At 32.6% G+C, this 13,132-nt stretch overlaps 1 protein-coding gene across 2 annotated transcripts; it reads left to right on the top strand.

The window, feature by feature from the left end:
- The first annotated feature begins 4,781 nt into the window (after positions 1 to 4,781).
- LOC107954087 (ankyrin repeat-containing protein At5g02620) lies at positions 4,782 to 7,804 on the top strand. Of its 2 annotated transcripts, none has more exons than XM_016889565.2 (4): positions 4,782 to 5,115; positions 5,333 to 5,871; positions 5,953 to 6,365; positions 6,897 to 7,804. In XM_016889565.2, the coding sequence occupies exons 2-4, from the start codon at positions 5,529 to 5,531 to the stop codon at positions 7,773 to 7,775; spliced, it is 1,635 nt and encodes a 544-aa protein (XP_016745054.1). In that variant the 5' UTR covers positions 4,782 to 5,115; positions 5,333 to 5,528; the 3' UTR covers positions 7,776 to 7,804. The 2 variants fall into 2 exon arrangements, with proteins under 2 accessions (XP_016745054.1, XP_016745053.1); XM_016889564.2 differs by having other exon boundaries at positions 4,782 to 5,145.
- The last annotated feature ends 5,328 nt before the right edge of the window (positions 7,805 to 13,132 follow it).

Genomic DNA, 13,132 nt, shown 5'->3' with positions numbered 1-13,132 from the left:
GCCTAATTGTATGTGTCTGATTGGTTCATTCTCTAGCTCAACAAAAGCTCAATCAGACTGCATTTGAAATAGAAGAAAATTCTGTAGAAATAATTTAATTGAGCCGTAATATACAAAACCCAAAAAGTGTGAAACCCGAGCTCCAATGTTGCCGACCAATCCTAAGTTTGAGGATCACCTGAAATAAAGCAAATAAAGGTGTGAGCTTTAAACCCAGTATGTGATTTGGCCCACAAATTTCAGTAGAAATATTTATAAATCAGAACGTGTCATAGCATAACAGAATTCAAATCAGAGTATGTCTTTTAATATTTCATATTGTATCAGATTTCATACCAGATCACATCTTATCATATCATAACGAATCATAACATATCATGTCCTACCCTTATTCGCTGCACCTTATGTCCGACCATCCAATCACAATAATATGTGGCAGTGTACCACTCATATATATGTAGCTGAACTGCTAGATAGAAATTTGTGGTCTAGCCACCATAATTGCAGCAAAAACTATCATATAACACTTCCTCTATCATATCATAACCCACCCTAAAACATAAGCATACTCATAAACATAATCATAATATCAACATATACATATCACAAATTATATGGCATGCAAACACATATATTTTCCTACGAATCATATTATAACATAACCTACCTCCTAAGCTTACCCATGTATGTTATGTATTAAAACTTATGATTTTTCGGCCCCATATGATGCCTACAGACCTAATTTTTGAGTCCGTCAAATAGCTCTAATTGAGCTCTAAAATTGGCCAAAAAGGCCCACATGACCCAAAAAGCTAGCCCGTGTGGTCCACACGGCCTACCCATACGGGCTGCAAAATCTCACACTGTTTACCACACGAGCGTATGACACACATGGTCTATCACACGACCTGCCACATAGCCGTGTGATGCTGGGCAGCTTTGAAAAAAACCTATGTTTCGTGATTTTATCAAGTTTCAATTGAGTTTTGGGTTGTTTCACATACTTGATAGTGAGATTGATCCACCACATAGTCGTACACTTAGAATCCTACAATTGGCACCAAAACCCAACAATTACAACTTCGAATTAGCACAAAGATTTCCACTTAAATTCACTCTTTTTTCAAAGAAAATAGTCCTTATATCCACAAATGAGCACTTACCACAAACTTACAGCAACTACACCAAGAACTTAATTTTTCGGAGAGTCGTCTATCACCAGACGCTCTTCTCCTAACCACAACACTACATTAATCATAGAATCATTAATCAAAGGATTTTCGCTTAGAACAATAAAACCCAAACCTTAGAAAACTTAACCTTTCACGCAACTTACCAACACGATCAAATCCACTACGAGGAAAGGAAAGAGATAAGTAAACAGTGAGATCACAACAAGTACTAACAGTGTTCTTACACAACAAAAGAAAGATTTTGCAAACAGCAAAATAGCAAAAGAAGGAGTCGGCGGTTGTCAAGAAGAAAAAGAAATAAAAAAGAGAGAATAAAATAAAGTTGAAAGAAAAAAAAGAAACATGTAGCCAAAGAAGGGGTGGGGTTGGATGGTTGCAAAAGAGAAGGAATAGGGATTTGGTCAACAAAATAAATTAAAAATAAACAAATAAGAGATTTAATTAATCCCAAATCCCACCTATCAAATATTTTTTTCCTTTTTGTATTTAATTTAAACTGAATAACCACAATTATAAAGAACAAAAAATATTACACTCATGCGCAGCACAATATTTGAACTCAGGACTTAAAGCAGACTTCTAAGGCACTTAAATAACACACCATAAAAATTTATTTGCTACACTTAAACAACAAAAATTTAATAATTTTGGGATGTTACAATTATCTCTATTCATGCATTGTGGTTTGTCATTTCAATACTCATTTCATTGAAGACATTGACATGATTTCATTTTCATAACTCAATTCATATTGTTCATTCCAGAAACAATGGGTGGTGGCTTAAACACAAAAAAAGACCCTTACTCCATTTACACAAACAACTAACTCAGACTTATAACCATGAACCTTTATTACCCATACACAATATATAATCTTATAGGATAAGAGTGTTTACCTCAATAAAACATAAACGAGAATATTATACACAAACATAGAAGCAAGAAGAAACTCACCAAAAAATACAGGAATGTTCAAACAGTAGGACCTTTTCCCTTTTCACAGAGCCCTCAAGAATATCTTGAGATATAATATAAATAGTTAAACTTATCAGTTCATTACACCAGAAAACTAAACAAGTTTATAAGAACATGAATTAGGAAACCTGAAATCTAAAAGTTTCCTCCTTTACCCCTTAAACCGACCCTTAAGCATGAAACCCTAAGGTCTTGTAAATAACTATGAAAATAACTTAAGTTTCATTGATATTTACCAGGTACTAAATGACGATGGAGTTGGCTAAGTACAGCAAATCCAAAATCTTCAAGCAAGTCTTAAGTCTAGGATTTTCTGAGAGAAAATTTTAGAAAAAGTAGGAAGAAAATATGGTTGCCAAAGAAAGCATAAAACTTACTTAGGAAGCCAAAGTTTGATTTATACAAATATAGACGAAAGGAAAAACTTAGTGGATAAGTCTGATTTTCCACCAAACCTCTCGTTCCTTGTGAGCACTTCTTTCTCTTCATAAATGCGGGTTTGACAGGTTACAGAAATTTAGTCCTATACTAACTAAATTCTCATTCGTCTAATCAGATTGTTCAATCAGGATAATAAAATAATAATAAAGCATAAAGTTCTATTCAAATTAAGGTCTTAAAACTAAGGGCTTAATGTTTCGTCTAAACAACTCGGGTGATGTATACTCTTCATAAGAGTCTGCTAAACCACTTAGCTCACCTAATGCAGACTTCACCCGAAGGTGCAACCATAGACTCATATACTTAGTCAAATTTAATATCTACCTACTCAAAACTTACTCTATATGCTTTACCTCTATAAACAGTATCTCAACACTAGGGCTTCGCCGGGTGGGATGGCACATCCCCAATACTTAACAAATTTTGGGATAAAGTAGGAATAAAATAGACATTATAAAATAGTTGTATGTTATTGTAACCATTGTTTATTGCAACTGTGCCTTTGCCCTCAACTTGCATTTACTTGTTATCACCAAGTCTCACCTTCACCTTGTATGACTCATCTAGCTCTTTGAACAAAGACATTATCCTGGTCATATGATTTGAATAGTCGTTTTTTAGAAATCAAATGTTAGTTGAAGCTATAGTGTCATCTTGACGGTTAAATAACTTAATCTTTTCATCATCTTTTGCATATTTTCTTGCCTTTCTATTTTCCAACAATCTACCTTCACATGCCAATACTTCTTGTAATAGTAACATTGAACATTGTTCTTGTAGACTTTCTATTTCTCATTCATCAGCCTTTGTTCATAATATCTAGTATCATTTCCTTTGCCTCAACTACCTCTGCCCTGGTAATTTCACCTACCATGATAACCTCATCTATATGTCGTCTTTCTTTGTTGCTCAAAAGACTCCCTATCACTTGAAAGGCCTTTTGTGTCACTCTTCTCATTTGGTTGATTCAGTATTGCCTCATAAGATTGTAAGGATCCTATGAGTTCAACGTAGGAGTAAGAAGCCATATCTTTTGACTCTTCAATGACTACAACAACATGATCAAACCTTGGAGTCAAACTCCTCAATACTTTTCTAATAATTGTTTGATTTAAATTATTTTCTCCATAGGATCTCATTTGGTTGATGACTGCGGTTGCTCTTGAAAGATAGTCTTGCGTTGATTCCCTAGTTTTCATTTTCAATGTCTTAAAGTCACGATGAAAAAACTAAAGTTTCATTTTGATTACTTTCGAAGAGTCTTGGCATGCCATTTGTAATGTTGTCCAAGCTTCTTTTACAGTAATTGATGTTGCAATTTTTGAAAAAATTGACTCATAACAGCACATTGAATAAAGAATAATGCTTTGGAGTCTTGTGTTTGGTTTTTCTTCAATTTGGCCTTTTCATCATCGTTGGAATATCCACTCTCAACTAAGTCCCATAAATGTTGAGACCTAAAAAGTGTCATCTTGATGATCCAAAATTCATAACTTTTGCCATGGAAGACGAGAATCGCTGGTTGAGTAACACTCATAACATTGTTGTTTGTCACTATGAGATATGCACCCAAGAACAACATACCACAAATGTTGGAGAAGATAACTCAAAGTATCACAAAAACTCAAAAACAGTGTTTAAAATTACAGATGAAGTGAGACAAAATTTTTAAGAGGAATTTAAATAAATAGGCGATGGGCACAAATATACTGAAATACTCTTGAAAGGCAGATGCATTTATTCATCTGAAATCAACCCTTCATATAGGTTGTACAACGCAACAAACCATATAAAAATAAAAAAATATATATTTACCACTAAATCACATCTCAATTAATATAAACAAATAAAAAAAATAAAACATACTAAGTAAATATTACAACAAACAAATATTTTGAATCAGTTTTTCAACGCTAGAAAATTTGGAACCTTATAAAAGAAGATGTAGAGTCATAAATTTTACTTCTTTACTTTGGGTCGAAAGTCATAAATTTTAGTTTTACATATTATAGAGAAGTTCACAAAAATGGGAAAAAAGATTCCTAGAAACTCTTGAGACTAGTAAGTGAGATTAATACTAAATTTAGGTTTAATATTTAAATATAATATTTAATAGTGTTTTTTTTAGAAAACTACAAATGACATTCCTACGAGCTCTTGCTGTTATTATTATTAACCCAAAGAAACAAAATAAGAAAAGTTTCCCCTAAACGTTGTAATGATGACAACCTTTACAAAAGTCTCTCTTTATGTTTTAGTTTATAGTATGTGGGATGGGTCTGGTTTTAGATTCGCTTGAAGTTGTGAATACATGTGCTTTTTATGTTTTTACCTTCTAAAGCTTAAACTTAACAATCTTTCTTCTTCATAAACAAAGGGGGGTCAAAGCAATTTTTTTCTTTTCTTTTTTTGGTATTCTGATTAGTAACAGAGAAGTTCAATCAAAAACAGGTTGATACTTATACATGTGCTCTGGTAGTCTGGTTTTTGATGGATTAGAGCAAAAGTAAGTCTCTGTTTTTTTTTTCAAACTCAGGTAATTATTATTATATCATTCTTTTGTGTTTCTTCATTTTCTTCTTCCTAAATAATTCAACTTTATGGGTTTTCTTGTTTTCGGTTTCTGGGTTTAAGACTTTTAAGTTGTTTTCTTATAAATATTCACGAATGAAATGTTGGTTGGTGTTTTAAGAAAGCTGAAAATGGATTTCTGTTGTAAACAGGCATATACTTTGGGATGCAAGTGTTGGGATCATTGAGATCAAGGATTCTTTAGAATCTCATTTTATTAGCTGGTTTATATGAAAAAAAATGCAAATTTTGATCTGGGTTTTTGCTGGAAGATGAAGAAAAGAAGGTTTTTCAATTCATAACAGAAGTTAAAGTTGAGCAAAGGAGAAAATTTTGATTTTGATTGACATGGAGAGACCAACAACTGAGCAGCCAAGTGTTCCGGCTCGTAGGAAAAAAATGACCAAACAGTTAACGGGAAAACGCGATGATACACCTCTACATTCAGCGGCAAGAGCTGGGAATCTTGCAGCGGTGAAAGAAATCCTTACAGGTATTGAGGAGGATGCATTGAAGGAGCAGTTAGCTAAACAGAACCAGTCCGGCGAAACTGCGCTTTATGTTGCGGCCGAATACGGTTATGTGGATTTGGTTAAAGAGATGATTAACTATTACGATCTTGTTAATGCTGGGATCAAAGCGAGAAATGGGTTTGATGCACTCCACATTGCTGCTAAACAAGGAGATTTAGGTATGTTTCCAACACCTGAATTGTCTGTTTTTGGTTTTTTGGAGGTGAAGATGAGGTTTTCAAGAGTGACCCTTGTTGCAGATATATTGAAAGTGCTACTAGCAGCCCATCCGGAACTGGCTATGACTGTCGATTTATCGAACACCACGGCTCTTCACACGGCGGCGACTCAAGGCCATATTGAGAATGTGAAGTTCTTGTTGGAGGTAGGGAGTAGCTTGGCTATAATAGCAAGGAGTAATGGTAAAACGCCTTTACATTCTGCAGCAAGGAATGGTCATTTGGATGTTGTGAAGGCACTTTTGGCTTGTGAACCTGGGATTGCTCCTAGGATTGATAAGAAAGGGCAAACTGCGCTTCACATGGCGGTGAAGGGGCAGAGTCTTGCTGTGGTGGAGGAATTGATAAGGGTGAATCCTTCATTGATGATAAACATGGTTGATACCAAGGGTAACACAAGCTTGCATATAGCCACCAGGAAGGGAAGAGCTCAGGTAAATCACTCTTATTTTGAGTTTATCAATCAGTTTAGCCATTCATGTTTGTCTGCAAATTGAACCAGGTCAATCCCTTGTTCATAAACAGGGTATTATTATGTTAAAGAATAATTAAATTCAATGGCTGCCAATTAGATGGTTTATCCGGTGTGATTGAGAATAATAATACTGAATTAATTTTATGATTACTTTCAAGAGCAAATGCTTCTCATTATTGATTTCTGACCCTGCTGGTTGACTTCTTAACAAAGGCCTGAAGTCTCTCACAATCTGCCAAAATATTTAATTGGACTAATGGGTTATTATATTTCGAAAGGTCAAACTACATGTTTCAATAAATGCTGCATAATCTTGACAACTATAGATGCAATAAGTTCACAATCTTCCCTAAAAGAAAAACAAAAAAAGGTTTAATTATTACCTAATGAATTTTAACCTTAATTTGGTATCCATTTAAGAAGATATTTCATTTGGGAAAGGAAGAAGGCAATATCAAGTAAGCTAATGGAATCTTTTTCTTTTGTGCAGATTGTTAAATTGCTACTTGGATATAAAGAAACCGACATTAAAGCTGTTAACAGATGTGGCGAAACCGCTTTCGACATTGCTGAGAAAACCGGCCACCTGGAGATTGCATCCATGCTGCAACAGCATGGGGTTCAAAGTGCTCGAGCCATCAAGCCGGCAGCAACGAACCCAGCTCGAGAGTTAAAACAAACTGTGAGTGATATAAAGCATGAAGTGCACTATCAACTAGAACACACCCTCCAAACCCGAAAACAAGTGCAAGGCATAGCCAAAAGAATCAACAAAATGCATTCTGAAGGTCTTAACAATGCAATAAACTCCACCACTGTGGTTGCTGTCCTAATCGCTACCGTTGCTTTTGCAGCCATCTTCACTGTCCCTGGCCAATATGTCGATGACCCGAATGACATTCCGCCCGGCGACTCCCTTGGAGAAGCAAATATAGCTCCAAAGCCTGCTTTTATAATCTTCTTCATCTTTGATTCGATTGCCCTCTTCATTTCTCTGGCTGTTGTGGTGGTTCAGACCTCAGTTGTAGTGATTGACAGCAAGGGAAAGAAGCAGATGATGGCAATTATCAACAAGTTAATGTGGTTGGCTTGTGTGCTTGTTTCAGTGGCATTCTTGGCCTTGTCATTTATTGTAGTTGGCAAAGATGAAAAGTGGCTTGCAATTGGAGTGACAATTATAGGAACAAGTATAATGGCCACTACTTTAGGCACTATGTGTTATTGGGTGATTAGGCATCGGATCGAGGCTTCAAATATGAGAAGTATACGAAGATCATCACAGGCGAGCCGGTCACGATCTTGGACAATGTCTGTGATGTCAGATTCTGAGATTCTAAATAATGAATTTAAGAAAATGTACGCGATTTAATAAGATCATGCCTCATCCTTTTTTTTTTTTATATCTTCCAAATTGTTCATATTTATGAGTGAGGAATGATGAAAGCTCTAAATTTCTTAGCCACCTGCATGAATGAAAGAGAAATGTTTGAATCTGATAACATGGAGGCAAATGCAACCACATCAGATGTGAACTTCAAGATGTGATCCATCAATAAAGAAGCTAGGGAAATTGAGCACTGGAGGAAAAGGAGCATTCCCCTAAAGACTTTTCCAAATTGACTGAATGAACAGATAAGATGGCAAAGACCTGGACACTGATAGTGAATTCCACTAGAAAACATAAAGAAAATGTGGACAATTTTGATGTTTGAAGAAAAGAGAAACATGGGAAGCTAGGTAGCTGATTTATGACTTGGGATGGTCCATCCAGAATACGATTTTGACCACTCAATCAAATCAACACACAAAAAGGAAAGGAGGGAAAAAAATGAAGTGGAGCCAATAGGAGAAGGTGATAACTTTGCCGAAAGTGCATTTACGAACAAGCAAAATATGAGTCAACGTTGTGCAGTTAGCATTTATGTTCTTTGGATACAAGCATCCATGTAATATATATATATATCCTATGCATTAAAAACTGAAAAGTTAAGGTAACATAGATTAGTATTTGACCAAGCAATACAATTTCAAGTTCGACTTCCATCTTTTATAAATATAAATGTATGAATTTTTTTCGCATTTATCTTAACTATATTTATAATCATCCATATTACTTCAATTTCAAAATATTCAAGAAAAAGAAAAACAAAATCCATAGTATAGCTTTTCTTGAAAAACATAAAATTTTAGATATCATAAACCCATTAATCCATTGAATTCTACTCTTCCATAAAATTTTAAACCATCTATATGGTATACAGTTTATATTATTATAAAGTTTATTTTTGTATGAGTTTACCTTCTCGATTTCAATTATAAGTAAACGTATTCATTATTTATTATTTAATTTAAATTAAAATAATAAAATAAATTTAATTTCACCTGGCTCTTGATCACATTTGGTGTCACCTTAACACTAATTTAATAAAAAAGTTACTTAAATGTTAAAAATAAAATAAAAGGTATTTGAGTAAGTATTTATTTGAAAACTACTTTTATATTTTTGAATTTCATTTTACTTTTTCTTTCAAAATATAATTATTTAAAAAATTAAAAATTTTATGACATGAGTAACTCGTATATTTAAAATACTAATATGCGTTTAAAAGTAACATACAATAATATCACATATGCAATATGTATGAAATTAAAATAAAATTGATTTAAATTGTGTGTAAGAGGAAATTAAAATAGATAAATACGCTCTCATATTAAGAATATTAAATGCACTCAACTCATCAATGACATTATCGATATATATCTATACAAACAATGCAAGTGAAATAATTTTTGTAACAACATTTAAATGTATAAAAATATTAAAATAAAACTTTAATTGATGTGGTAAAAAATATATAAATGCTTTATAAATATATAAAAATATTTAACTATGGTAATACATAAAATTTGCCTAATATTAAGAATCAAGCTAAGCATTAGTAGCTTATTCAGATAATTTATAAACAGAAGTCTTTACCTATTCCTATATTAAAACTAATATTTAGATAGATTGATTTGATTATTCAATTACTATAATATAATTGGATTTAAAAAAATGGTTTAGATCGGTTGTTATATGCTTTGGGCTTTTCTATTTTGGCCCATTTGCCAACTCAGTTCACACATTAAACCCAAAGTTTATTGGCTTTCTCTAATTCTATATATTTTAACTTTTAGGATCCATTTTTACTCGAAATGGTTTCTTAAAAAATATTTTATGAAAGATGCTTTAAATAAAATAAGTATACATTTGAGATTTTCTCATCTTTTCATTGTTTAATTGAGTTGATTTACGTCTATAAATTTATATTTTACATTGTTTTTCATATATTGTAATGATTTATTTATAAATAAATACATCAAATTAAATATATAATATTAGTTAAAATATTACCATACATAAATTGAAAACAACATTCCTGATTGTGTTAAGAAAAGATTGATGTCAACAATTTTGATTGAAATAATTAACTATGTGGATTAAGTAATAGAGGAATAGCATATACTATCGCAATCCATTTGGCTTTATTATTCTTGGTGTGTGTTGGTCAAAATCTTCCATCCCCGTGAATCATGGTTAATTAAACCAATTCTTTTTCTTACTATAATTCAATTAGCCGTAAGAGCCACTTATCCCCAAAGATCTCGCTTCTTGATTGATTAGATTACAAAACCTTGATTGCAAATAAAAACAAATATCTTCTTCTCGCAATCCTCAACCAGGGTTGAAAACCATCAAATTGCATCCATTAATTAAAACCAAAGAAAGTGCTAAGAAAAATAGTGTTCCAATAAAATTGATAGTTGCAGTGGACACTTCAAATGTTATTGTAATGAACACATCTGGGAAAAAAACGCATAAGATTATTATTTATGTGCTTCGATTTTCCCATATTTAGGGAGCCTAGTTTAATGAATACATCCATTATCTTTAATTCTAATAATAACAAGTGATTCAAGTTTTATTACACCTCAGAATGTGACCTTACTTTTGTACTTAAGGATCTAGATCACTTACCTCTAAGTTCTCTTCAACTTGGGCAGTAAACAAAACGAATTTACTCTCTCAAAAGCACTATCAAAAATGCCTTTTACTATGAATAAATACGCTCTATCAATACTCAGTACAAAACCTATTTAAGTCTCTCAAATATGTAAGAGGTTTGAGACTCGCTAAATATTCTAGATATAAATTACAATATAATCCCTATTAAACAACAATTAAAAACAGAAGATGTAATAATAAAGATCAATGTAAAATGAATTGTTGGAGATAAGTCTTCAATGTCTATCTCAATCCAACTTCCTTGATTTAAGGGATTTGATATGTATAATCAACTTCAATCCAATCCTTAAGATGTGTTTCTACAAATAAATTGATCTTTATAAATGGACTTGTCTAATTCCATAATATTAACATCAATTATAACCCAAAGATTTCATTACGAAATTGTTAACTTCAAATATGGCAAGTGAGCTGACGTGTTGTAGTGATAAACATAGTGCCCACATCAATTGACATATAGATAGTCACTTTAAACACTTCCCTCAAGAATCTCTCCTTTTGACAATTTTTTGAACGAAATCGTAAAGTGAAGAAGCATATCAAGAAAACAACAAATGCTCCCCTTAGCACAATTCTCTTAATCTATCACACTTATCTTAAAGCATAATCAAACAATTTAACATTAATTCCTTATAAGTAATTGCATCAATAATTAAAATACTATAATTATATCTAAGTAAAATGATGATAAGAGCATGTGCAACAATGTAAAGCCAACCGATCACCAATAAGATTTTCAATGTTCAATAGTTACAAAGCTTATAAAGAAAATAATTGAAAAAGACTATTTTATTGTAACAACAAAGTAAAGAAAATTACTCCTATTAGTAGTAGGAAAAGAAAATCATCCAAAAAAAAGCAACATCTCTAGCTTACTAATCCTCTTTTTTGTTCAAAAGAATTGCTAAGCTATCACCTCCTGGGGTAAGTAAGCAAATCATTGCGTAAGAAAATCTCTTGATCTTTGACTTGCTGGATGACCTTAATCTCTGCTCGAAGCTTTGTGATGTCCACAAAACTAACTAAAAATTTGACTAAGGCAAGTGCACCTATCAATTAATAGTATAGCTATAGTGAGCAAAGATATAGTTCCCACGAAAACTAAAAGTACTAGTAATTACTATCTTTCTATTATTTACCCGAATAAATCGAGTGATTGATTAAAAACTAAAACAACTAAATTAATTAACTACGAACACGATAAAGAACAATTCAGGAAAACAAACGATTAACAACTAAGAAGCTAAACAATACCTAGGAAAGAATTCACTTAGACTTCATCTGTCACTATCAATCTAAATTACACAATTTCTTCACTTAGTATCTTGATCCATAGAAATCCCTAAATTATGCTAATATCTCTTTCAAGAGTAAAAACAACTGACTCTAGGTTGATTAATTGAAATTTCTTTCTAATTAAAACCTCTATTATTGCATTAACTTGATTTATGGATTCCTCTATTAGATTTTACTCTAATTCGATAGATTTATGTCATCCTATTTCTAGGATTGCATGCAACTCTACTCAATTACGAAAGATCTACTCTTAAACAGGGTGTATTCCTCTGATTTAAGCACATCAAATATAGATCAATAATCTAGAAATATCAAACCAAGAATTAAGCACACATTATTTAGAACAAGATCTAATTATTTATTGTGTAAAATAAAAATCAAAAGACATAATTCATCATAGGGTTCATCTCCCCTAAGTATTTAGAAAATTAATTCATGCTTGCAAATAGAAACATCCCAGAGATAGTATAACCGAAAAAAATAAAGAAACCCATGATAATCTCCTAAGAAATTAACTGGGAGTTTTCAATCTTGACGGAAATATGCTTCAAAATTGGCTTCAATGGTGTTTTTTGAGTTGTATTCTTGAATATTCTATGACAGCTCGCTCCTATCTTCTTATTTTTGTTATATACACGTCTTAGAATGCCCAAAAAACCTAAAAATTACGTTTTCTGCTATTCAAAGTACAAATCCATGCAATCGACATGGCCTACCACACATCCGTGTGGGTTACACAACCGCTTGGCCAGGTCATGTGGAATGGGTTAGCCTATGTGGCTCTTGTAGCTTGCTCTAATTTCCAATTTTCGCTCGTTTTTCACTCATTTTTCTCCCAAATGCTCTATTAAGAATCAAAACATGAATTTAAAGGATTATAAGTATAAAATTCACAATTATCATCGAATAATCACCCATAAACGCATTAAGGATGAAGTTAAAATATGTTACTTTTAGCCAATGGAAAAAGATAGGTGATCAAGCATCCTCTTAATGGAACCAATAGGGTTACTCACAATGCCTATTGTAGTGGGCACTTCAAGGCCCACTTGGGTAGTTTTAGTTGCGGGTTCTTCTTCCTTGTCATTGTTAGAATGATCTATAGGGTTAGTAGAAATGTGCTTTCACTCAAGCCATTTTGATGAAAATTTGAGCTCAACAATAGTTCTCTTAAGATGTTCATTATCTCGAACAAGTTTTGGATTTTTCTTCACAAGTATTTGAAAATTCAAAGAAGGGAATGGTAGAAGATACCTAGCATGAACTTTTGTAGAGTGTTTGACTACCTCATCATAGACAATATGGCCGAGGTCAAACTCCACCATTTCTACTCCCTTCTTGATTAACATAGCATCTTTCTTACT

The sequence above is a fragment of the Gossypium hirsutum genome, chromosome D07 (assembly GCF_007990345.1).
Source record: "Gossypium hirsutum isolate 1008001.06 chromosome D07, Gossypium_hirsutum_v2.1, whole genome shotgun sequence".
In the NCBI taxonomy this organism is placed as follows: Eukaryota; Viridiplantae; Streptophyta; class Magnoliopsida; order Malvales; family Malvaceae; genus Gossypium; species Gossypium hirsutum.
This window is presented reverse-complemented; position numbering and strand designations above follow the sequence as displayed.